This window comes from Acipenser ruthenus, chromosome 2 (genome assembly GCF_902713425.1).
Source record: "Acipenser ruthenus chromosome 2, fAciRut3.2 maternal haplotype, whole genome shotgun sequence".
Lineage (NCBI taxonomy): Eukaryota > Metazoa > Chordata > Actinopteri > Acipenseriformes > Acipenseridae > Acipenser > Acipenser ruthenus.
The window spans coordinates 30,016,562-30,044,202 of NC_081190.1; the positions used below are offsets into that span (position 1 = coordinate 30,016,562).

The following is a 27,641-nucleotide window of genomic DNA, read 5'->3' on the forward strand; positions in this document are numbered from 1 at the left end:
AGTTTACCAGCACAAAATACAATTCTGTGCCAATGACCAGAAAAAGTTGAAAGACCGGACCATAATCCCTGGTAGTCCTAGAAATCTCCCACATTCCCTTCATTTGGGATCAGTACTGAACAAAACAGTCCATATTCAGGTAATTCCCTCTCTGCTGAGGATTATTGCTATAATAATGGCAGTCAAACTATGATGGTATTTTACTGATTGTTCTCTTAATTATTTTTCCTAGTAAAGCAATGTTGTTTCCTTTTAGCAAACCTGTGAAGGTAACAGCTTGAAGTTAACTGAAAGTAATTCAGCATCAGCACAATTTCTAAGAACACAGTTATATAGGAGGCTGTGTGGTCCAGTGGTTAAAGAAATGGGCTTGTAACTAGGAGGTCCCTGGTTCAAATCCCACCTCAGCCAATGACTCATTGTGTGACCCTGAGCAAGTCACTTAACCTCCTTGTGCTCTGTCTTTTGGGTGAGACGTAGTTGTAAGTGACTCTGCAGCCGATGCATAGTTCACACACCCTAGTCTCTGTAAATCGCCTTGGATAAAGGTGTCTGCTAAATAAACTAATAATATCCGGCTTTCAAGCTGGCTTGGGAATCCTATTGTTATTGTAAAGTGTTTTTATTTATTTATTTTTTTATTTTTTTCTCCCAAACTTTAAACTGCTCCTGTTCGCACGCGCTGTAACCAATCAGGATGAACGTTGGCAGGTATCATCCCGTGTGGATTACAGTTCAGATGATTGATCCCTGTTCAATCTCCAGAGCCTGTTGACACTGGACCCATTCCATTTTTGCTACATGATAAAGGTTAAAGATGCCTGTGAATAAAGCTTTTGCACAAGAGAGTAAATAATAACCACAGTAAAAACTGAAAGGCTCATAAGATATTAAAAAACTTATTTCATTTGTCATAAAAACAAGGGAGACCAAATTGATGTCAAAAGTTGAAGTTTTTGCCTCTTTTCATTTTTAAGTTTATCAATAATTCTCATGTACTATTTGTTGCTTTTTGGTAGTAGAATACAGATCTGGCCAAAAGTTTTGCATCACCTGGAATTTTAGGATTGAGACATAATTAAAAAAAACAAATAAACAAACATAATTTAGATATTTTGTTCAACATCATGTAATCAAATAAACTACCACATGATATTGCAACAGTCTCTAGGAAGCCATAATAGTAGTACAATATTTTGAAATATCATTTTTTTCTATTATTATCAGTATATGGAAAACTACAAAGCGGTATGTAATGCAATATGTAAACGTAACATTATTCAGCACGTATCATTTGACTTTATGAAGCAAAATTAGTTAATTCTATAGGGTGATGCAAAACATTTGGCCATAGCTGTAGCTAAAAGCGACAACAATTGCTCCCTCCAGCTTCCAGGTTTCCAATTTTAGTCACGAATAAGACTTTGCTGCTGTTTAACAACACGGGCCAAACAGTGACCAAGCAGAATCAATAAATATAACTGAAGCTTGACAGATTATATATAGACAGTTCATGAGCTAAAAATGTCTGATGACGTGCAAATTCTTGCTGATAAGGGAGTAAGGGACTGGGCTGCTCGCCAGTGCTGTATGTAGGGTATAAACGTAAATAAAGTATAAACTCAATAACTTATGTAAAATAAAGTTAATACAAGTTTCATGACAATTGGATAAGTGGTGCAATACAGATGAATTTGCTCCTCAATTTGTACCTAATGTGAGGGAAAAGTAAGCAAACCTAAACTTTTCAATTGTGTGTGAAAATAACTGTAATTGAACTGCCTTTTTCAAGATTTGTATTTTCTTCAGATCAAATGTGCAATCGAGCCTGTGTTTGTATACTCTACATGACTTGCTGTTGCCTGTATATGGTTTTACTACAGGCGTAATAAAACATGCTAATACTGTATATTGATAGAATTAAATGGAGTGTTGTGTTGGATGCAGAATAGATTACACAAGCTTTCTGTGAGAATTCTATCCATCCAATTCTATCCATATCCATCTGTCAAATCTAGTACTAGCAGGGGTTTATTAGTCAAATTAATCATGACAAGTCTCCAGTAAACACATTTTCTAGGTGCATCTTTACAGAAAGAGCACAAGCAAAGAACCGGAATTTGCAATTTGCAAGTACAGGATGGTGTGGATGCCAAACTTTGATTAAGTGTTGGATTTGTTTTGCCTCCACAGAGTCCCGTTAAATAACTAAGATACTCGAAATGAACAAAGAGCTGTGGTGTGTGGGTGGAGGTGTTAGAGAGTTTGACAACAGTAAACAGAGAATGCTGGGGTTTCTTTCAAGATTTGGACTGAATCTACAAGTACAGTATATCATTATCCTTGTATTTTAAACAATCATGTTCCTCCAATTTTGACCTTTCAGAACACTGGAACTCTGATGTCAATGAACCCCTTTGTAAAAGCATTGCCACTTGGAGTGCAGCTTGAGTCATGGGATCTTGACTGTGGAGCACTGCCTTTACCATTTGTGCTAGGAAATCAGCTGTGGGGAGTTTTCCTCATCACACTTCAACAATCCTTACTGGTCAGGTCCCTAGATTCATCGGGCACAAAACAGGATGGCTTGACAACGAAATGGGCAATTCAAAATGGCTAGAAAATGGGGGTAAAATGGATAAAATATTTATAAAAAAATAAATAAAAAGGGTAAGGCTGCAAACATGACTGGCAGCAAAAATAATTGGCGGGAACAGTCCCACAAAACAACGTTTTTAGTTAATTGGATTATATTTTCCCACAGCCTTTGCTGTGCCCTCAGGGTGTTGGAGAATAACCCAATAACCCTATAATGAATTGGCAACATCTGGTGCTGACAAAAATAGTATCTATAATCACATCCTCACCACCTGCAGGGTATTCTTCAAAGTGCTTTCCTGGGCTTTTGTTCACAATCTCAACTAATGTCAATGTTAAGTACAATATGTAGTAGAGAAGTCAACATATAGTGCAGTCAAGCTCTATGTCAGAAAGGACACCATTAACCACTTATGTTAATTTTATAGATTGAATAGATATTTGTGAATACACTTTCTACTCCGGTGATAACTCCTGCTACTTACTGAACCAAAATACTACTAAAGGGGCTTATGGGCCATTTAGAGCTGTGTCCTTTCTTCTCGATGAAGGCGGGATTATGAAGGCTTAAAGAGATCATGGCAGTGTGCATTAGCCAGGTAAGAAATGTGGCAGTGCAGCCACCCAGGTGGCTGGCCAGGTTATTAATGATGCTGATAAGAGTTATGAGGTCAATTCTACCCATGGCGTTACACAGTTGAGCACATTGAATGAAAGCAGCAGTTTTCAAACTGGGGTGCGCGTACCCCAGGTGGTACGCAAGCTCTTGTCAGGGGTTACGCCAGAGAAGTCCTGTAATGGCAGACAACACCTTTTATCATGTTGTAGTACTTTGCGACTTAGCAATCGAATCAACAATGTTGAATCTCCTTTCAAATAAAGCCACAGCCGTACTGGAGTACGTTTCCTTTCTGTTGGGTGAGGTTAACTCTATAAACACCCAGCCGGCTGCTGATAGTGAGTTGAGCGTTGAGCGCACACATGGCTAATTTACATATTTAAATAGCAGGGTGTTTGTTACTGGAGTCTGAGGGCTTAAAAAAAAACAAAACAAAGATTGTCATTGTATGACGTTGCTTCTTTTAAAAATGTGTAGTGTTTACTAGGTAAGTGTACTATCTTAAGTTTAAATGTTCAGTGTTAGTAGTTTAATCAGTTCAGTGCTTTATCTACATTTACGTTTCTAAATAAGTATTATTGAGTTATTATTATTTAGTCATTTAGCAGGCACTTTTATCCAATGTGACTTACAGAGATTTGGGTGTGAACTATGCATCACAACTGCTGCTGCAGAGTCACTTACAATAGCACCTCGGTTTTATGTCTCATCCGAAGGACAGAGCACAAGGAGGTTAAGTGACTTGCTCAGGGACGCACACAGTGAGTCAGTGGCTGGTATTGAACCTGGAACCTCCTGGTAACAAGCCCCTTTCTTTATTGAGATGAGCAGGCAGCTGCGCCGCTCTACTTTAGACAGTGAAATCACTCACTTGTACTGCACTGGATCTGGAGCCACTTGACTTCTTTACCTGCAATGCTTGTATGTGCTTTTTCATTATTAATTAATTTGTTGAAGAACTCCTTTGTCATGTGAGTGCAATACCCTGCGCCTCCACACCGGTAATTATTAATAAAAGCAAAAGCACAATATCAGTATTGTTACAAAAAAGTAATTTGACTGCCTGATATAAATATCCCTTTTCTACTTTCAACAAATTAGTTTTTTGAAATATTCACTTCAAAACAATGTGCTTATTCTGGCTGGATTCGATACAAGACACATAGTATTTTACATTGTCTCAGCACAAGTGTTCATGATCAAATTTGAGTTCAATAAAAATAATAGTAATTAGAAAATACCATATTTTGTCCTGTTTTCATTGGTATATTATGACCCTATCTCAGATGGGGGTACGCGGTAAACTAGATTATTTGAAAAGGGGTACAGGGCCTAAAACCACTTCTTTAAAGGTATTGGCCCACACTTATTGTGTTTATTTTATTAGCTTTCTTTGAGAAACATTAGTAAAGGGGTTTATTTCACATTGGTAAAATAGGCTATGAAATCTGTTATGGTTATGGTTTTCCTGGTTTCAAATCTGACTTACAGTAACTGGGCTACAGTAACTGACAGTGGGGATGGGGGATGGGGATGGGGGTGGGTCACATTCGTCTTTCTTATTATGCTTCTTATCAGTTGTAAAACAAAACAGGGTGCCACTGTCAGTGCTAAAATGCTAATGACTTTAAATAGAAAGTCTGCTTCAGTTTTTTTTTCTTGGATGGGCTTAATGAGAAAGCTGATTAGCACTGTGACAAATTTAATTTGCAAATAGTATCCCATGGTTTTCCTTTCCAGACACTCAACAACAGTGACCCTCCCTTCCAACAGGTTCTGATGTTTTCACAAGTCTTTACTTTATACGGTACATGGGATACTATAAGGAGACAAACAAGTCAAGTAATGACTTCTGAGTGTGTTAAGAGTGTGACTCACAACAACAACAACAACAACAACATGTTGGTATTTATATTGTAATAATGCACAACTTTTTAATTCTTCTCTCAAACAAATAAGCGTACAATATATGAGCAAGTTCATCTTAGTGACACAGTATGCCAAGTAAAACGCTCAAGGCTGTGTCTCACAGAGCCAGTAAACTGATGGTCCAGGTGCAGTCCACACTTGGTATAGCTGCCAGTTTTGTCTTGCAAGCTGCTCGTCCCTTCTGGGTTAACCTAATTTTGAACCCCTTTGGGATCAAGGAAATAGAGCAGAGTCTGTCACAGCTATATTTGGAAGGCAACTGCCATCGATAAAAAACTGGTAGGTATTTTTGAAATGTGTACAGGTTTCTTGTAGCTTAATCTTACCTGTCATGGCCTTTTGTTCGCTATACCGAATGTGCAATTTTGAAAGAAACATGTTATAGCAAACATAGAATATTTTCCCTTTCCCTGTATATTACTACAAAAAAATACTAAGTTTGCTTGTCTTACTTACAGGAAGTGCATTCATATTACACTTCCTAGGTCATTCACCTTAACGGTGTCTTCAGGGTGAAAACTGGTTGCAAAAGCATGCAAGTCAATATGTGAAAGAAGGAGATCATTTGAAATAACCAAAGAAGTGCAAGGCTTTCTTTAAAGTAGTGCAGTACCAGATATCTGGCAACACTTTCAGAAGGAGATTATACCAAAAGTATTTGTAAATTTTCAAATGGATTAATTTACTCCTGATTTGGTATTCTCAGTAGATATTTATGTATTATCTACCTGCATCTAATTAAGTGCTTACAAGCAAAATTATCCAACCATTCTCAGAAATCCAATGTGATCATTTACAAACAAATCTGCTTAAATTACACAAGGAAAAAGCATATTTGAATGAATGTGTGTCTGTATGTATAAAGGAATGGAAGAAGCCCTGGGGTTTATAGATTTGCCAGATATCCTTTTATGCCAGTTTATTTTTTTTAAGAGGCTGCAAGGTATTAAGATGCAAGTCCCTCCACTTTAAACACCTAAGCAGAGGAAAGGTTGCTGCTTCAAGATTTGTAATCGAGAGGGCATTTGGTTATTAAAAATGAAAATACTAAACAAATCAGAAAGTCTCAATATGGTCTGCAAAATCAGTGCAACTTAAAAAGCATGTGTCAATTTAAGTTGAAGTCTTAATCTGTCGTGAGGCCTGCTCAAACTTGAACTGTTGCTCTCTTTTCACTGCATCACACAAGACTGAATCCACAGGCTAAAAGCACAGACACACAGCTCAATAAAATACATCAAATTAATTACCAATTACCGTCAAACACTCAATCGTGGAACCTTTAGTTATACTAACACAAACGAAAGATTCCCATCCATTTTCTGATTGTTATGTTACCTTTTTAGAATACACATTCTTAACACAACTATTTATTTCATCTTAATTTAAGTCCAATAAAACATACACATTCCTCTTTTATTAGCACTGCTGTTAATCAGTAAAATTCTGGCCAAAGAAATATTATGCTGTATTAGAGAAACAATGTAAAGAGAAATAATTCTAACAAAATGAAAATAAAAATCTCCTGATGTTGGATGTATGAAGTGTTGAAATTATGAGCCAACGGAATATTAATTCCAAGATTTAAGTAAGAACACATGTACTTAAACTGAACAGAAGTTTGTATCTAAAACTTTTTTTTTCTTTTTTACTAAAAAATGTTAACCTTTAAATTCCACTTATTTATATCCTTAGTATAACACATTTTTGGTTTAAAAGTAGGTCATTGAAGATGCATGATATCGAGACAGAAATAGAATCCCTTCATGTTTGTGAAACAAATCTGGATTTTGCTGCCTTCAAGCTTTGGATTGCACTGCACTTTTTTTTAAGCAATCCAAACACACTGAACAGTTTGTTTGGCGCTACAACTAAACCAAGTGTACATTTTAGACATGCCTGCTTAGTAAACGTACTTCTCAAACCTTGGCCGGAGATATGGTACATAAATCCTTAGAATATGAGCAAGCTATAAGATTTGTGGTTTTTTAAAGACACTGAGAATTGGAGACTCGTTTTATAATTTTGCAAACAATTCTGTGAACGGATAGATAACAGATATACTTTCTAATAGGTAGATTGAAGGAGGGCTGAAGAACAATATTTTAAATAGAGGAAGTTGTATAAAGATAAAGCCAGTCTTACCCTAATTCCCTGCTCCATGGAAAGGCAAAGTACTTGCCAGGGCGCAGTATATCTAAACATCTTGACTATCCAGGACAGGCTCAAGGAAAGCCAGAGAAAAAGGGAGGGCCGCTCCTTTTATTAAGTTCCTTTTTACTGCTTTCATTTAACACCAAAACAGTCCCGCGGTGGCAGTAGGCAGCAAACACTGCATTCCAACACACAGCAGCAGGTCTCCAGCACTGAACACAGGAGGCTAAACAAAGTCACTACTAAGAAGCTTTCTTCTCAAGAAGAGCTTAGCATTAAACTCAGTTATATGGCTAACCTTTCACCTCCCTGCTGGGATGGTCTACAAACAATGGGCACCGCCTCCTGATTCATCCTTCCCACCAGCTCCTCTGAAGACCACCTGGACAACACGCCCAAATTGGGCCAATGGGAGTCTGACTCATTGCAGATTAAAATACAATCGATGCACAGTATAACAGGTAAAAAGAACGTGATATCTTTGAGGCCTGTCATGTCCATGATTTGCACTAGTGGCGCCCCTAACTCACTTTGGGTAACTACTTTTCTTCATGTAGTGTCCTAGTGTAACACATTTCAAAATGTTGACATACATGCTTTTGATACTACAGCTTGCTGAACTTCCCTACCCTACTTTAAATGTGTATGTATGTATGTATGTATGTATGTATGTATGTATGTATGTATGTATGAATGTATGTATGTATGCACGTATGGACGAGCCAAAATCTTTAAAAGTAAAAAGTAAGATGTTTTTCTTTTGCTTTTATTCTTCTTGAGAATATTTAAAAATATATATCAACTGTACAGTATATATTTTCTTTGCCACTTCCTATCTAAAAAACAGAACCCTTATTTATTTTATGCTAAATAGATTCAGTTCCCGTATCTTAATAACTAATACCTTTTACTAGTATAGTAGTATAAAGGAAAGATAAAAAATAAAAAATATTCATAAATATTAGGCCAGTAAACTAACATATTCTAGTCATATTTATATATGCACATTTTTATTTATTTTCCATTACTGAAACTACTCAATTTATTCTATAAAGTTACATACAGTAAGTTCTATAAAGTGCTGAAAGAGTTAAATGAAAAGAACATTTTGAGATGGTCCAGAAGCTGTTAGATGCTGCAACTGTGCTGCCAACACTGCGGAGGTTCAGGGCAGCTGCCCTGACAAACTGGGATGATTTAAGACTGTGCTTTTCACTGCAGTCTCAAATGCTCTTTCTGAGGAAAGGCAGAGCATAGATCCAGCAATTGCTCACCTCTGTATCTTCCCTGCTGTCCACTGCTCTAAATACGATGCCCAAAGTTCAAAGACACAGTACATAACAGGAGCCCAAAGAGATCACTAGCACACCATCAAATTAAACTAGGTAAGGGTTTTGTTTATTTGTCATCCTATGGGCAATTAAATATGTTTTTGTAAATATAAAATACAAAACCAGCACACCACAGTAATTGTACTGCTAATAAATGTACAGGCAGTACACAAATAGATGATGGTTTGGACTGGCTTTGAGACTAAACTCCTTGAGGTTTGAGGCATGCTTGCAGTGCTGTTGGGAAGCTTACATTTCCAGTATTGTGCTATCCCTACTTCCAGGATGAATAGACTTATCAGTCTCCATTTTAAAGTAGATACAAATGTATTTTTTTTAGCACTTTAGTATAAAAAATGTGAGTATGAAAAATGTCTGCCTTACATTTTTTTATTTTCTTGTTTGCAGACACAAACATTCATTTTCAACAGGAACCAGGTGCTAAAAGTGCATACTGTGTTGTATGCATTGTACAATGCAAAAAGGAAAGGGATAATGAATCCAGTATTTTAGGAAGGTTCATTGAGCCATCTTCTAATGGTGGATCTGACCTCCAAAAGTATTGTAGTGTCAATATGGAAAAGGAAAGCCTGGATTCAAGACCCTGCTCACGCATACAGTTTAAAAGTCGTAAATGGGTTTTATGGACATTTGAATTTTGGGGAAAGGGGTTAGTTTTATTAGGTTATAAGGGATTCTGTAGCACGGATACTTAATATAAAGTATGACCAATAAATGGAACAACATTATGTCTGAGGCTGTATTTCCTGTTATCGCCAACAACCAAGAGTTTATATATAACATTTAATCATACATTTGATTACATAACATAATCTAACAATTGATATTGTAGACCGTACCATTTTTAATTTGTGCTTTCTCAACTCAAGTCTGTACCTTTCTTTCACAACTCTTTAAATGCACCGAGCAATAACTTTACAATGAGAGAAAACACCAGATTGTTACTGTTGTATTAATCTTTTTGCTGTAATGTTTTCCATTTACAAGCTGTGGCCTACAAGCTTTGAATGCAACGATTTTAAAGATGTAATGGTTAGAACCTGGTTAGTCAAACAAACAACAGCATAAATGACCAAATAAGGAGTGCTATTATACAATGGCTCTCTAAAACAAACAATCAACCCTACTTTAACAGAGACCTGGGAGATTCAAGCTTTAACTCTGCAGATGTAGCTTCCTGTCTAACTCATTTAACAACATAACAATGCACCTTAAAGAGTAAGTAGCAGGGTTCTGAAAAATATATAGCGTTACACGTTGCTACAACTGTTTAAATAGTTACCTGTAATTTTTCTTTTCATTGTTAACAACCTGACACATTTTTTACACTTATAACTTTAAAGTCTGTTTCAAAGCTCTTTTCAAAATGTCCGCTTTAGTGCACTGGAGTTTGAAAACGCTCTTGCTTTTCTGTTCAGTCCCACATATTGGTGTGTTACCTGTTTGACAATGTGGCCAACACACTGTGGCCTTACACTAGCAGTGCACTAGAGCGGACATTTTGAAAAGAGCTTTGAAACAGATTTTAAAGTTATAAGTGTAAAAAGTTGTCAGGATGTTAACGTTTAATGCTATATTTTTCGTAACTCCACTACTTACTCTTTAAAGGTGATGTGTACTTATGGCCTGTCATAAAGTGCAGCTCCAGTGCAAACAAATGCTTGATTCATATCTTTCAAATGGGTCACACAATTTGTTCTACAATTATTTTTTTTAACTTGTATGGAGCCAGTTGTGGGAAAGCAAGGTTATTTGCCCTAATGATAAAAATCAGTTATGTGAAATGATACACTGTCTATTTACAAAAACCAACACAGCTGCTTCCTAAATATACCCTTTTTTAAATAAGTTGTGTGTTTATCATTCTGATTAACCTCAGTGTACCACCCATTAGCATACACGCTAGATAACTTCCTGCAACCAAACCAAAATTTCCTCGCAGTTGTTAAACAAAATATTTAGGGAAAAACCTGGACCTGGACTTCAATTCGTTTCGCACTTGAAGATCTAAAGCAGGCTACAGCATTACCAGCATAGGCGTCTCAATGGATTTGAAAAACAAATGATTTGTTTGGCACTAATATGATACAGTGGTACTGCATTAATTACTCCCATAATTCCTATTGTTTATACTGGTTAATACAGTACTCCCTCTGTGATAAAGCAGTCTCTCAATTTTCTTGTTTTATTTTTAAGGACACATACATTTAAGCTAGAATGGAAAGGGCTTAAAAAATAAACTATTGTCTTGTTTCTGTTTTTCATCACATCATCAAAACTTGTTTTTAAAAAGTTTAAGCTCAGCAAGGTCAATAGCTTCAATTCTAGCTGCTGAAGATCATTTCAAATAGCCTGTTCACTATCCCATAAGTTCATTGTCCCACAAATGGGCTTTTTGCTTCATCAATGTGGGACTTAAAGAGTAAGCGGGGTTCCGAAAAATACAGCGTTACACATCTCCACGTGTTGCTACAACTGTTTAAATAACAAACTTGTAATTTTTCTTTTCATTGTTAACATCCTGACAACTTTTTACACTTATAACTTTGAAGTCTGTTTCAAAGCCCTTTTTAAAATGTCTGCTTTAGCACAGTGGAGTTTGAGATCTGTCCTCTAAATCACTGCAGGAAACATAACGAGTGCTTTGGCTTCTCTGTTCAGTACCACATCATGAATCGTTATTGCTGTTACCTGTTTGACAATGTGAGCAATAATCCTTACACTATCAGTGCACTAGAGCGGACATTTTGAAAAGAGCTTTGAAATACAATACTTTAAAGTTAGAAGTGTAAATGTTGTCAGGATGTTAACAATGAAAATAAAAATTACAGGTATGTTATTTAAAAAGTTGTAGCAACACATGGGGATGTGTCACGCTATATGAGACAGTGAAACTCATTTAATACTTAGTCTCACCTTCTACACCTGTGCAAACTTCCATGGGATTCAGAACCAAGGCGACTGTATTTGACTGTGTCTTCAGCAGTAAGGCTTGTGGCTAAGGAAGTTGCTGTGCTTAAATTGCACTTTAAAAAAAAAAAAAGTTTCAATGATGTCATAGAAAACAGAAATAACATAAGAATTGGAAACCAAATAAAATAGATGACAGCATAAAGGTTTGAGCAAGTTTTATCCAGGGGTGTAGGTATAAATGTCTAGCTATAACTAAATGTTAAGCAGTATTGTTGAGGGTTATGTTCTCCAGTATTTGCATTGCTGCATTGGATTTGTACTGTTGCTGCTTAATAATATAATGGCTATCTGTGTTCCAATGAACTGAAAGAACCTTGAGAGTATAAATACTGTATGCTGTACATGTGTTTATATGCGACTGCTAAATGATAGCAGATAAACTGGGAGTGATACAGGATAGATTTTCAGCTGTGTGGCCACGTCCTGCAGTTTATAAATTAGTATTTTTTTAAATGTTATCAGTATAAAGCAGATTTGTTTAAACATACCATCTGCAATACATATTCATTGACAAATACAGACAGCATATCTGTATCTCATCTTTATCTAAATGTCTGCTGTGCAGTATCTACCACTGCATATAAATATATACAGGTGGATGTGTTTTTCAGAACGACCTCTGCCAATGGGACAGATTTATTGCTAATGCTGCTTTCTCATCATGCATCCCTGCAGGTTTCTTGTTTCAGAAGCCAGCGCTTTGTGTTGCAGTGTTTTCTATGAGAGACCATTCCTCTTGAATAATTGGCTGATATTTGCGGCAAAGCTAGGAGAGTGTAATTGATTGCAGAAGTTGTCCTTGTCAGAATTGGCCCAGATTTCCAGGAGATGCAGTGACATACTTTCTTTGATGTTATCTGCCTTTCAGCCCAAACACCTGGGTGCTAAAGATAGCCTCATTGTTCATGTAAAAAACACATTCAATGAACATTTCTTCCAACACAGTTTATGTGTACAACATGTAAAAAAAAACCAATATATTTCTCTTATTAAAATTTAAGGACCCAGAAATCAATAGCGACTATTTTATCTTTTTATCCATGTCCTGGGTTTACCACACCATTAAACCACTGCCTGAGCTGTGTTCTCAGTTTCAAAAACTGTGGTAGTTAGGATGGATGTCAATATGACTTTCACATGGTAAACTAGAGCCAAAGATATTGGAAGTTGCAAAGACTGCTGGGATTTTAACTTCTTGTAAATCTCCCAGCAACCTTTGCACTTATCAACTCATTTGTCTCCATGAGTCCTGTGATTCTACTATTTTTCCTAAAGATAAAAACTCCCTATTACTTTCAGAAATCAAATACAGAGGTATTTTAGCTTAACATACTTTTAAGGAGTTATGTTGTGTCCCCATAAAATACTGCACAAGGCCCAAGTATACACATTTTTGAAAGGAAACAGCAATCTTGTTTACCCTTGTTGTACAATAAGCACTGCCCAGCCAGAAAGGAAGTGCTTCTTTCCGTATCCAAGGGCCTACACCAAACAAAATCCCAACAAAACAAGAACAAAACCAACCTGCCACTTGCTCCTCGGCACGTACTTTAACACAAAAGACTGTGCCTTACAATCCTCATCTATGCTGCCAAATTGAAAGTTGTGGGAAGTGAACTTTTTATTATAAATCTTTACAAATATTTCGACTAATATACACTATGGCTGCAGGATCACTCTCAGGACCCTCCAGATGCTTTGGCATTTGAGCTTCGAGGTCACCTGACTTCCCTTAGTTATTCTGAGTAAAATACTTTCTCTTTCCCTCGTTGATGTTATTGAACATGCAGCTGTTTAGATAACAGCTTTAAATATTATTTTGTTACAGTGACCCCTTAATAATAACACTATTAAAGTCTTGCAGACTTGTTCGTGACATGAAAGGCTGTTCTCCCTGACATTGAAGAATTCACTTTTTTCATGATGGAAAGAAATAAAATGAGTGTGTATTTACAGACTAATTGCGTTTCTCTTCAGCTGTCTGGTAATTAGTGTTTCTTTGTTGGAATACAGTACCGCACAGCACTACTTTCAGTACGTTTTATGGAAAGCTAATGTAAAGCCACCACATGTTTTAAAAAAAAACACACTGCACGTTTTTCTGTAAAATTTCCAGCTGAATTTGCTTTATTATTTTGACATGAATTCAAAGCATAGGCGTGCAAAACAAATCTAATTGTTTTTATTCCCTGAAGGAGCTTCCCAGGAAATAACTTGAATTATGAAAAAAAAAAAACTAATTATTTTCCCCTTTAAATCAGTGTAGCACCAAAAATCTGAGGAACAGATGGCTTCTGCTGACAAGTCACCTTGTATATTGTGTATCACCCTTTTTAGAGACAGGCGTATCAGTATTTTATAATTGTGTCCCCTTTCCCGCAACAAGCATACATTTTGTATTGAATCTAGTGCATTTGCATTCCAATAAACAGCCTGCGTAACTGGTATGAAAGGTGAATAATGAGAGAGAGAGAGAGAGAGAGAGAGAGAGAGAGGAGAGAGAGAGAGAGAGAGAGAGAGAGAGAGAGAGAGAGAGAGAGAGAGAGAGAGAGAGAGAGAGAGAGAGAACAGCAAAAGTACTTACACCATACTGGAGAACATCGCAAGTTCTGTTCTTGACCATACAAACTCAAGTGCTTAAGTTAAAACAGCTTTCACATCGGTGATCACCCAAACGTGATCCCAGACTGGATAAATGTATTCACCAAGCCCTGAACATTTGTTTTTATGTCTCTGATCAATGTTAACCCACTATACATATATCAATGCCAAACTACAAAGGTAATCAGAGATTAATTATGATTGTAAACTGTTTGTTGAAAATTGTCTGCTTAATTAAACTTGTGGGTGTCAAAGTATGCCCGTCTTTTCTCACATTCCAATCTGTCTTGTGTAACTCTTTTGATTCTGTTGGGTCCAAAAGCCCTGGTTGATGGATGAGGTTTCTGATGACAAATCCCTATTAAAGCAGTAGCTAGAATATGGGCCATAATTATACAATTTTAAACATTTCTTACATGTTCCAAGAATACCAAATCTTATTTAACACCACAGAATTTTAAATAAGTCTTTCGTAAATTGGGTACAAACATACACTGTGAATTTGACCTTGATAGGAGGCAGCACTTTTCTGAAACTGCAGCAGAAATCTAAACACCCTGTGCAGAACGAGTTCTATTTTCTTCTTGACTGCCTTGGGATTGACGATCAGATAATTCCTTTAGATTTAAACTTCTAATTTAAATGCCCTATCTTTCTCCTGTCCTGGAAGCTTGACTGCATTTCTTTGGGAACTAATGATCAAATAATCAAAAATCTGTGCCATAGTGATTTGCTTTACATTCCTGAAACTGTTGTAACAGTGTTTAACACAACGTAAATTATGAAAACAAAACACATGGCAGCACTTTTTTGAAGTACCAATAGGTGTACCAGCACCTTTAATGCTGTTAAAACACAATTTAATAGAATAATGTTTCCTCTTAATTTGTATGGTAGTTTACTGTGAAATATTTATACTAACCAAAAAAAAATACATTGAAAGTTATCAAATGAAATGAAAAAGCTTACCATTCGTTGTACAATTTAAAGGTTTCATGATGTTTTAATAAAGAGCACAGGTTGGCTCAAAACAAATTCCTCTAAAAGGTGAGTAATTGCAGTATGTTGTGCACTCCTTAAAAAAAAAAAACACTGACAAGTTCAAGTCCATGTAACTAATAAGTTTAATATTTTAGACAATTTACTCAATATTCATCGCCTTCTGAGAGAGGCTGGTTCAGCAGAATCTGCTAATCCTGGGAGTCAGTTTCACATTGTTCATTAAAGGATGGCTATGGTAGGTTCAGTAGGTAAAAGAAAGCCCTATTGGAGCCTCATCATCATCATCAGGAAGCAACTATTCTTTAAAAAAAAAAAAAAGATCTCTAATCTATGGTTTTCCCACAATAGTATTTTACATTATTTTGTTATGGTTTGGTGCTACACTGTTTCTTATTAAGAAAGTACAAACGCAATATATGTTGTATCTACATTAAAGCTAAAAAACACAAATATTTTAATTGATGTGGAAAGATTTCTAACAGTCTTCTGTATACACCGCTGGATTGCCAATTTCAGTTTTGTTTCTAAAAGCAAGTGATAGCGAGCATGGGCTGTGTTATTTAGAAGGGAAACATGAAGGAAACTCTAGGGACATTCCAAAAGAAGGAAATAGCACTTGATCTACTGGAAATACACTAGCACGTTTGACAGAATTCTTAAAAGGATAAAGTCATTTTTTTGTTTTGTATGTTTCAGCAGTAGAAAGGATTTACTGAGGTATTAACGTTTAAAATCAAATCATTTTTTTAGTGGGCTTCTATTTGCATCTCAAGTTGTTCCTGAATAGCTTTAGAAAAAAGTGAAAGAAAGAAAGCCTGCTGTTTATAGAATAGTCAAGTACCATCAGAGGCCTTGTTCTGGGCAAGTTTGTACAACTATCCGAAGTGAGGAAGTGTTTATAAACTGAATCTGTTGAAAGTCGTACTTGGTTGCTTATTTAATTTATTCTGGCACTGCAATTGCATTGTGATGGTAACAGATGCAAAAACTGGAAAATGACTGTACGATGAATATGTCTTATTGTAGCACTAGCAATTTCAAATAAATAAATGAACAAGGCGCCCCCAGTGCAGTTTAGCTAGTTCATATGTTTTGGCCTGATAACGGTTATTGTAGTCTGGAACAATTGTATTTGTGTATTCAGTGCAATTCCTTTAATTTCGAGGCACTGTAGCTTATTTGGTTTTTCTCGAATAAGACTGAGATGTATTTACAGTTCTGTGTATGCTTTAGAGGATGCAATGTCCTCTAAATCTCATCTCAGTCTGATTCATCCATCTTCAAGGGCATGTAGATAAAATGATAATGTTGAATATCAATTTATCCATGCTGAAGGTTTCTTGATGTTAAACTTTTTAAAAACAAAATCTAATTACTAGACAGTTTTAAAGTGTAATGCCCACTCTGATTAAAAATAAAAGCAAAATCCTTTACTCCGCACAAAAAAAACAAATTAGAAATGTAATAAAAAATACATTGAACATGTGTTAGCTGAACAAAAATATCATCTTATACAGCAGTCCAGACAGCAATTAAACAAAGTTTTTTACATTTAGTGTTTCAGTCAGCCATTTCAGATGTCAGATTTAGCTTTTCAAACATCTGGCTGGAGCAGCTAAATGTCAGTCTCAAGTAAGAAAAGAATGCATTAAGTTATTCATCCAAAACTAAGGAAGACTTTCTGTGTGTAGACATATTATTTCTATGTGTAGTCACTTTGAAATAGGTTTCTGAGCAGAAAGCTCCACTGTAAGATCACGATTGGTCTCTATATTAGGACTGTTGTCAGAAAGATATCACAAGTTCTTTGACGCTAAAAATACTGACATTGTACAGTCATGCAGCATTCCAACACAATAGCTATTTATATACATTGTAAGTGTTGCAAAATGAGTACAACACTATTTCTAGAGTTCTCTGCTTAAAAATAAAACTTGGTTTTCTAAATGCTTAAACTGTCACCATAATCTTATTAATCACAGGTAGAAGTGGGGGGACTAATGCATATACTGTGTAACTAAGGACTAAATCTATTCTCGGTTAATATTGGTTGAACAAAACCAACTGAAAGAGTGTCAAGATAAAAGTAAGAACATAAGAAGTGATTGAGAAGGGTCTGTTCAGCACATCAGGGCTTGTCTCTTGCTAGAATACCATGAGCCCCACGGCAGTGTCATGTTTTTTTTTTTTAACTATACCTGTGTTTTACTTGTTACACAATACCATGCTTTAATTACTTGTAAACAATGTTCTTCCAACCTTCCATTCTGAAATCAGTTTAACTATTCACTTCCATTTGTGCCCTGTGGTCAAACTCTCCGTCATAACTCTTAAATAGTAACTTATTTCTACCATTTAGGATTTTATAAATATCAATCAAATCCTCTTTTAAGTTGTTACACATTGAAGACATTAGTTATTATTATTTGTTTTCCAAATATTAGTCCAGTTGCTCTATAATGCCTTATTAATATATTGAACATCTCAACCATGCCTACAGTAGGAATACAGCAAGTCCACTATACTGGAAATGATACACAAACATTCTTTTTGATAAGTGTCCCATTTCACAAAAAGTAGTTTTGACTGTATTTTTGAGATGTTGCGTAATATCTTCCTAGTTTCATATCTTAAAAACAAACTCTGGGAATCTCTTTATCTTTCATGGGGATTTTTTTATTTTGCAAAGATGACACTGGGATTCCCCATATTCTCCTTCTGTATCCACTGCTGGCTAGCAGCAGTTAGGGTGGGAAAGGAAACTTCCCCTTTCCTAAACTTTCAAGGAAGTCACTGATAATATGCATAATCAGCTTGCTCAGAATTTCACTTTCAAGGCCATTTGTTCTGTCTTTGCCAAAGTTACATTCCAGATGCTATAATATGTCATTTGACCATTCCAAGAAGGTCAAATGTATTGCTTTTTGAAAACTGACTTTTACTCCATTTGAACGAGGTGCTGAACTAACGTCCATTGCCTGGCGATTTACATTTGTACAATATACACCTTAAACTTTCAATCATGATTGCATTATTTCTAGTACTACTGTCCTGCCAAAACAGCGCCTTATGTTTGTAAACACATTTATAGTTTTCTGCTCAGGCTTTATTCAAATCCTTTGGTTTTCAAATCTTTGCCGCCACTAAGGCCCTGTCCACACTACATAACCAATCTCGAGAACCATACTTCAAAACGTTTTAATTAATCAAGCTCAAAGCTTCTATACTAAAGTACCGTTTCATGTTTAGTCGGGCTTGACATTATTCCACCATGCACTGTATTTTATGTTTACAACCAGGCAAATATAGAGCCCGTGCCCACGGAAGACATAGCGCTTATCATGAACGTTATGGCTTTTTTTCTTAAAAACTCAAAGTACATTTTATCACAATGTGAGCATTTTGTTTTGAACTCTCCTTGACCGATTTCCTCACTCCAGATACCAATGTGCCTTGATTTCGGCATCTGATCACGTCGCTCCATGATCCACCATTTTACAAAAAGCCTCGGAAATTGTATACGGTACGGCAGTATTGATAGTTGTTCTCAATTCCTTCAGGCGCCTGTTCTGAGCACTGTATTTGTAATGTTTATGCGCTAAAACATATCAGAAAGCATTTTGGGATATTGGAGGATACACAAAAAGATGTAGTTCGGTATTACAGCGTCCACACATCTGACAAACCACACTACCTGATGAGATCTAATTTAGAATCAGACTCGAGACTACCCCCTGAGGTATTTAGCACTTTTAAGCCAGTTTACAGGCAACTAATACGGTGGACAGAGCCTAAGTTTCAGCAGTTTTTTCTAGTATAAATATATTGACACATGTTTCTCATTTAGAGATATACAGTCACTAATTTGTAAACTAATAAAATAGGTATAATATACTGTAAAACCACACTAGCAAAACATTAAACAGTACCTGAGGGTGTGTGTAGGTGAAACTTGCTTCTGATATTTGCTCCAAATTCTTAAAATGAGGCAGGCTGCCCTGTCAGTTTGTCTTAAAACACTGACAGGACAGCCTGCCTCATTTGGCCATAATAAATACAATAACAAAACCAGGAACATTTTACAATTATAATGTTTCCGACCAGGACAAAAAATCTGGACTGAAAACTGACAATCCCAGTTTTTCTGAGACGCCTGGTAACCCATAATAGGCAGCACTCAGCAAATCTATATTTACAGGATATAAGGAAATCTCTCACCGGAGTATTTTCCAATTTCTTTATTCTTGATGTCATCCCGAAAGTGATTGGCTGCTCTTGTAATTACGCTGTGAATACGAAGTCATTACAAGTGGCTACGTCAGCATGACTAGGTACTACTGTAAAATGACCAGCTTGTATGTAAAAAATGCGTAGTTAATTTACATTCATTTAGAACACGTACTGTTTTATGTATTCTGATTGGTACGAATCTACGTGTGTGTTGTTGACCCGGATGGCATTCCATAAGATGAACCCGATCACGCTCTGTTCGCCCACCAAACTACTATGACGACGACGAATAATGATAATAATAATAATGACCTGAATCCAATTTCAACAGGGACAGTGAACTTTGTGCAATTGTGGTATGTCTTGCAGCAAGCTAATGTTAAGCCCGTCTTTTTGAACAAATTCGTGGAACCAACTGATTTTTTTTGTTTTTCATGCTTTTGTTCTTCTAAATCAAATCTTCCTCAATGAATTAAAGAGATTTTAGCCCGCAGCCATAATAAAGCCACTGGCAATTAATTCCCAGCTATGCTAATTTATACATAGCGGTACACAAGCGTGACTTTTTTGTCCTTGATAGATACCAAAGATAGATACTTGAGGCTTGTGTGCAGTGTATTGCATCTTAGTTATAGCTAAGGGAAAGAAAAGCCTAAGCTTAAAGTTATCCGATCACCAAACATGAAAATAGCAAAAGTTTAAAAGGATGAACACAAATATCTGTGCTTTGCAAATGGCATTATTATTTTATTTATATATTTATGTATTGCAAAGGGCTGCATTTTTTGTGTAGTAGCGGTATGCCTTTATAACATCACTAAAATAAAATAACCAAACTATAAAGTACTATCATTTTGAGTCAAATGGCAATAATTTGAAACACTGAATAAATTGTGTCACAAAAAAAAAAAAAAAATGAATGAAGAGATATCTAAACCCCTCATACTGTATGCTTGTGTTTTCCTATTTGGTCAGAGAACCTCTCAGATAATAAATGATTGCTTGGTGGTATGACTACAGCCTTTATGTACAGTAGAAAGTTGCGCAAGGTTATATCACAAACGGGATTTTGACTGCTGAAGTCTTGTAAGCATGATGTACGACTTCTGGACATGTTTCCATGCAAAAGAGAGAAAAAAGTGTTAATTGTACTGCTTTTAGTGTGAGAAGACAGTTTAACCACTCCTGAAGTTGTACAATGTTTAGACGTGCACTTCCTATAGAGAGTGGAATGTGCGTGGTATGCGCATGCTACGTTACATACATAAAGTAAACAAAAACAGAGCAAAAATATAAACCTTGTGAAGTCGTCCCAGGACCTAAAACAAATATGTGAGGCTAAAGACTCATATCTTGACAGCAATCAACTTATTGTTTTACTTCACTCTGAGAAACCTGAGGCAAATAATAGCCCATCTACTGTTTATTTCTATATATAAGACACAATAGTTCCTAATCCACACACCTTATAAAAGGACAGGGTGCTGAATACAAGCAGGCTGAGCTCCATTTGAGTATAATGACCCTAATAACTATACTGTACTGTCATTTTAAAAACTCATACTTTCACCTGAAGAAGAGACCATTAAGGTCTTGAAAGCTTGTGATTAATTATTGTTTAGTTAGTCCAATAAAAGGTATCACATTTCCTTCTCTTTATCTATCATCTCTGGACTGATACTGGCTATCATTTCATCTATCAACGTAAAAGTAACTGAATGAGATAAAACAAAAAAAAAATTGAAAGCTTAATGCTTTTTCATTGCCTGTCGCTGTTTGAATGTGATGTTGGCAACTGAAGGCTACGTCAGTTCAGTTCAGTCTTATTGAGCACATTTGAACTTTTACTCTGTCGACAGAATGCAATGAATATTCTAACAGTTGCATCATGAAAGCACATGCCAAACAAAAGAATAATAGTGACATTTTGTTTTATGGTTCCGGTATGGATGATTTATGAAGCCTTTCGTTGTTTACAGCACTTTATAAATGTGTACTGTAATTGTACTTTATATTCATTATGACTTAATATAAGCAGCCTGGACTGAAACAGCCTAACTAATTCTATATTAGTCTCATGGTCTGGTATACAATTTGAAATTCACCCCTTCAGGTTGATATTGAGGTTGAGGGTTTAGTTTTATCGACTCCTATATCTTAAATGAACATGTTATTTAAAAAACTGGCACACTTAGTATTGGAATAGCAGGAGGTGGTCCATGGCTATGGGTGGAACAGTGGTGCCTGCCAGACTGCTTCATATAAATATCTTGATTAGTTAATGCACAACAGCTAGGGAGCTAGTCCAGTAAAACAATCATTTGCCTTCAACACCGACTGAGTATAAATACAAGAAACCCAGTAGCATGTCTATTGTGTTTTTATAGTAGGTAAGGAACAACTGTGTGTAATGCATTTCATGAAGGCGAAAAGTAAAGAGTCTAGCTCAAGCCCACTCTCTCTACCGTATTAAAGCCTATTGTGAAAACGGTGGGATGGAAACATAATAACAGGAAAAGCATTCCACAATGTGATTGGAAATGTGTTGATTAATGCTGAAGCTGTTTTACATTTATATTATTAAACTGCAGAAAGCTCACTGGCAGGACAATGGAAGGTGTAATTGTCAGAAATGCTGACTATAAAACACCCAAAAGGAAGCCTTGATTTTAATGACGAGGATAAGAAAAACTTTAACCCTTTAAGGTACACAAGGAATTGAGCGATCGTTGTTCAAAAGGTTTCTTCTTGAAATACATTTGAAAGTGACTCAAATATTAAGAGGAAGATGACAATTTGGATGACCAGATCCAACCTGTCAGTACATTGTAAACCCTGTTTCATGTATCTCATTGCAAAAATAGTTAGCATAATGTATTTCTGGGACACATAGGTCCATTGTACCTTAGGTTAAAAACTCATGACTGGTTTCATAGACCCCGATTAGCAGTAATCTTGGACTACATAATATTATCTCGGGTAAGGCAGTCCAAAATTAGTGCTAATCAAGGTCTGTGAAACCAGCCGCTAGTCATAATTTGTGAGATAAATCTCTCCAACTCTGACAATTACCATTTGAACTAAGAGTGAAATGACGTAAATCTAACCATTTTTGATTGAGTGATTAAAGTCACTGTAAGCTTCTGTTTTGAGCATAAATACAGGACTACAGTTACAAGTACCCTGTCTGGCACAGAGATATCAGCTGAAGGTGCATTTTATTAACAATCATTGTGAGTAGCTGCAGTGCTGTAAGAAGACTAATAAAGGTGAGATCAAAAGAAATAGATCAGGTATATTGGGGGATCACTAAAATGGAACATGCTGTTCTCAATTGAGAATCAGTAAAAAGCCATTTTCTTAAGTGCGCCTTTTGTTACAATAGAAGTCTTGGTATAGGAGGCTCAGGTTAAGTGCCACTGTTCCTACACTATAGAGGTTTTCACATTAAATCTCCATATTTTTTACTGCAGGAAGGAGGTCTCAGAAAAAAGAGGAATAAAGACCTCATTGATTACAGTTTGGATGGCTGTTATGTATCTCATTAATTAACATTTACGTTACAAATTAAATGTCTGACATGTCACTGCTGAGTAAAATCTGAATATGTATACTCACATTCACTTTTATTGTACAATAAAAACACTTTAAAATTTTGAAAATGAAATAAATACTAGGGGATGCTTTTCTTAGTTAGCAATTCTATTATGGATACTGCAGCAAAAAATCACTAGCCAATATTTTTTCTTAGAGCCTGTCATTTTATGGGGCAGTGTTTTATCCCCGTTATCAAAAACAGAAGCCATTCTCTTGCCTAATAGAAAATGATTCAGACTGCACCTCAATCAGCCCCTTCCAAAATAAAAGACCTATATTGATCAGTGTTGGTTAGTTTATTACTCTCTCCTCTGCTTCTAAAAAGCTTGTGCCAGTCAGCTTCAATTGGCAGACGTAGATGTGAACAAAGAACATTGCTGCATAAATCTCACCTGCCATCAGAAATAACCTGCTCTGGGAAACAAGACAAGAAATGACATAATCTGCCAAAAAATGTTTTTCCGTTTATTGGCATAACCTATTTCGATAGGCAGCAATACTATTCAGGTAGCTGCAGTGTGACATGTGGTTATCGGTACTATACCAGCACAGAGTACAGTGAACCAGGATAAAGTAATTGTAACAGTCAGCAAACCAAGCCTCTAAAAGCTTTGCTAGTTAGATACCGCAGCAGTTTTCAAATTATTTGGAGGCATAAATACATATTTGTGCCTTTATTCACATATGAAAATGTGCAAGTAAACTCACACAGACTAAATACTTTAAGAAGTATATGCATATGTAATTAATTGTAGATGAGTTTCCTTGTCCCTTGTGTAATTTTGACTTATATGCCACAAAACAAACAAACACACACACACAAACAAATCTTGGTGATGTCCAGTATCTCAAATGTGTGTACAAATTATTGTCACAGTTGTCTATTAATTGATCTAAACTGGAGCAGATCCATCTGTTTGAAGGTATGGTTAATACAAAATGCAGTAATATATATATATATATATATATATATATATATATATATATATATATATATATATATATATATATTACTGCTACAAAACTATACAAAAATGCATGTGTAGTCTTTTGGGTAAAACCATCATCACTATTTACATGGTATGTACATTCCAAGCACAAGCACTGGTATCACACGAATGTCAACTGATTAACTAGACGCCTCTTTTGATTAACAGTTTAGAGAGGAATGCTATTGTACATAAACTTCCCAAGATGAAATATAGTCTGTGACTGATTTGTAACCAATTGACCAGTTGCTATTGATTTGCACTCTGGGGGAGAGTGTGTGCAAATTAAACCATATACTTTACATACATTGCCATTGACTTTCCACTATTACCACAATCATAAATTCCATTACCACCACAGTCAATGAAGTACATTAATACCTCACTACATTAAATCTACAAGCCTCTGCTTCCCTATGAAACGCCAGTCTGTGGGTACAGAAAGACAATGCTTTATAGCCTTCATCACATAACACTGTACAGTAGAATCTAAATACTGTTGCAACTGCGTGCAAAGCAGGCATTTAATCACATGTGAAAATGAATGGTACTTAGTGTCAACTTAATACATGTGCACCATAAATGATATACTCAGTACTGAGCTTTAGGACAAATCATTCAAATTAACTTTCTTCCATGTAAAACAAGGTTGAGAAAACTGGATTTGTGGGTCAGGCAGGGGTTCACTCTCTGTTTGAATATACAGCATTTGCTTTAGTGTTAGGGAAAATTAGGACAGCTGTAGTTCTATACTACCAACTGCCACAGTTTCAAAAAAGGAGCTTTGTATGGTAACGTTATTGACAAACTAGAAAGTTCCAGCACCCACTACCAGTTGATCACTGATCCTTGTTAATACTGTGCCCCACCCATGTTGTAGCCTAAACTCTTTTTTAACGTAGCTTCAGTTATTTAACCAATTGATTATCCCAATTAACTCTTTAGTCACTGGTAGTCAAGTACCAGCCACAAGCCCAGTAATTGCTGTGATTCGAAAAATTATTATGAACCAAGACACAAATCCTGGTACTGAATAAAATTCATAACAGTTACAGCCATAGAATGTAGTGCATATGAAAATCTGAGCAAATATCTTATACTGGTTTAAATATATAGCATGCATATGTATCAATTGTATTTGTCTTGGGATACTGGGTAGTTGTCAGTTACAGTTATTAGTATTATTATTATTATTATTATTATTATTATTATTATTATTATTATTATTATTTAGTCATATAACAGATGCTTTTTATCTGAGACTTTAACCACTGGATCACCAAGCCTCCTTGTGAAAGTTACCCCTTTGAATGTTGATAAGTTGTGGCCAATGTGAAACTTCATCATGCAACCAAAGTAAACAATGCAGCTACTAGCATAAACTAAAATGCAAGTATGAGTCTGCTATTATGATACCAGCTGTGTATAGCTTTACCAGTATGGTACAGTATAGCTTCAACTGCAGAAAACCGTTTGCAGCGGGCACCAGCATACACAGTGCTTATGCTTCACAAAACCTCTGCAGTCTCCTGAAACTGGTGACCAATATGAGCAGATTTCCCTGGTTTGCCATTATAGACAAAATCTATCAGAAAATAACAATAATTTTGCAATCTTATTAAGCACACTGATATAAAAAAAGACACTGTATTGGTTTCTGTAGTGACAATTTACCTAATTGCAAGCACACAGAACTTACTATAAATTACAGCAAACACATCTGAATTTACTCAGTCCCCTATTAGTATTTCAGAACATAATCTGCTCTTTCAGAAAATACTGTATACTGGTAAGTCTCGCAGCACAACCTGTAGCCCCTAAACGCTTTACAAACACATTTTCAGTTATTTTCAGTAGTAATCTCTTCAGCACCAATTACCCAAGCATCATATCACTACTGCACCATACCTCATTATGTGATTCCCAGCCAGGTACGCAAAGGAGAGTCCTTGTTTCCTCAGTGCTGTAAATGGTTCCTTTGAGTTGTAAACTGTAAAAGTCAGTTCAAGAGGTCTGAAAGTACAGTCTTCAACTTAGATACAGCTCCTTCCTCTCCCCGCTGTGTGTGTGTGTGTGTGGTGCTGGTGTTTGCAGCAGTTTTGACTCCAGATGACATTGAATGCGCTTGCTAGCTCTAGCTCTAGCTCTAGCTCTCTCTCTCTCTCTCTCTCTCTCTCTCTCTCTCTCTCTCTCTCTCTCTCTCACTCACTCACTCACTCACGGTGAGCGTTGCTGCCACTGAATAATGAATGAAGCATGTAGCCCTGGAGGTTTCTCTCCCATTCCAGTGCAACCAGGCACTGATCAGAGCTAAGCCACACAATGAGTCAGGTCAGGTTACAGCTCCCCCATTCAGCAGCACAGCAGTCTCTCTCATCCTGCTATTGTTTTCCCTGGCCTCAAATAAGAACTATTAAGTGGAAGTTGCATGCGGCAAACACATTTTCTGACAAAATCAAGCCCCTCCCCTCCCAATCTATATTGTAAGTTTACTGATTAGAGGAAATCTGTTTACAATTCCAGATATTTTTGGTGGCCTGCTCCAGGGGTTAGTAAAATCAACACACAGCTTTATTTCCCATTTCAGTGACCTTTATCCCATCATAGTCAAGCATTTAAGGATTTTTTTTTTTATTAATTGTATTAATTTTAAATTGATACATATTTATTTTGATACTCATAAAACCAAATGTGCTGTTTTAATACTTGTTTTTCTCAATATGAAACCATCTAGCTGGTTAGATAGATATAAATTAACAACATATATGTATGCACTATCCTGACAAACACTTAGGTAACATATCTATGCTCAATTTCAGTGTGCCTACATATAAGGAGACTCTTATAATTATTATTTTTTTGAAAGCAAGAATGTGGATTCAAAAGGACAAAGAACTAACAAAATAATTCCAGTAAATCCTTACTTAATTTGATAATATCAATTAGTAGATATCATATTTTCCCTCCATCTAAAGCTAGTTCTTACTAGGTAAGCTAAAGAAGCAGTTCTTTCAGCCTAACTATGACAACTCTGGACATGGTATCTTTGAATTTCAACTCACAAACCAAGTTATCCAAATGAGTTAACAGCACTTATATTCCCTAAAGGTAAATAATTAATAATGTATGTTATACTTTTTTCTTAAATATCTGAAAAGATGTATCTTTGGAGGAGTGAGTTCCCTAAAATAGTTGGATATGTTATGTTGTGTGTCACAACTGTTCAGTATGCAAAATAGCAAGATGTTTTTCAGTCCACAGAGCCATGTTTGAAACTGAAGCTCCTATGTCTTTAAATGACTCAGTACCCTTATACCCTTTTGCTGCTGAGGAAAGAGCTATTTTTTCCAATAGCCTTTCAGTTTTGAAAAGAGCTGTTTTTCTTAACAACTGTAGCAAGAATTCCTAGCATGTCACTTGATTTTTGGATGTAATATGAGTTTGTAGATCAAGAAAATGCATCATATTTCTAAGCCGATTGAAATTTGCTTGAAACTTCAGCAATATTTTTGTACTGTGGCATCAACCATGAGCTTGAATTAATAAAAGGGTGTATTGAGAATTAACTGGTTGCTGTGAAATTGCATGACTATGTTT

The 27,641-nt window shown here is 36.0% G+C and overlaps 1 protein-coding gene across 4 annotated transcripts in view; it reads right to left on the reverse strand.

Moving 5' to 3' along the window:
- The window catches only part of LOC117971244 (A-kinase anchor protein 2-like), a 172,904-nt gene that overhangs the window by 31,383 nt on the left and 113,880 nt on the right, over positions 1-27,641 (reverse strand). Inside the window, exon 1 of one of the 4 annotated variants that reach the window (XM_058993778.1) lies at positions 7,292-7,578. The exons of the other annotated variants lie outside the window; for them this stretch is intronic. Coding sequence (XP_058849761.1) covers positions 7,292-7,351 — 60 coding nt within the window. The 5' untranslated portion in view covers positions 7,352-7,578. Of the gene's footprint in view, positions 1-7,291; positions 7,579-27,641 lie in introns of those variants that run through there. 4 annotated transcript variants of the gene reach the window in all.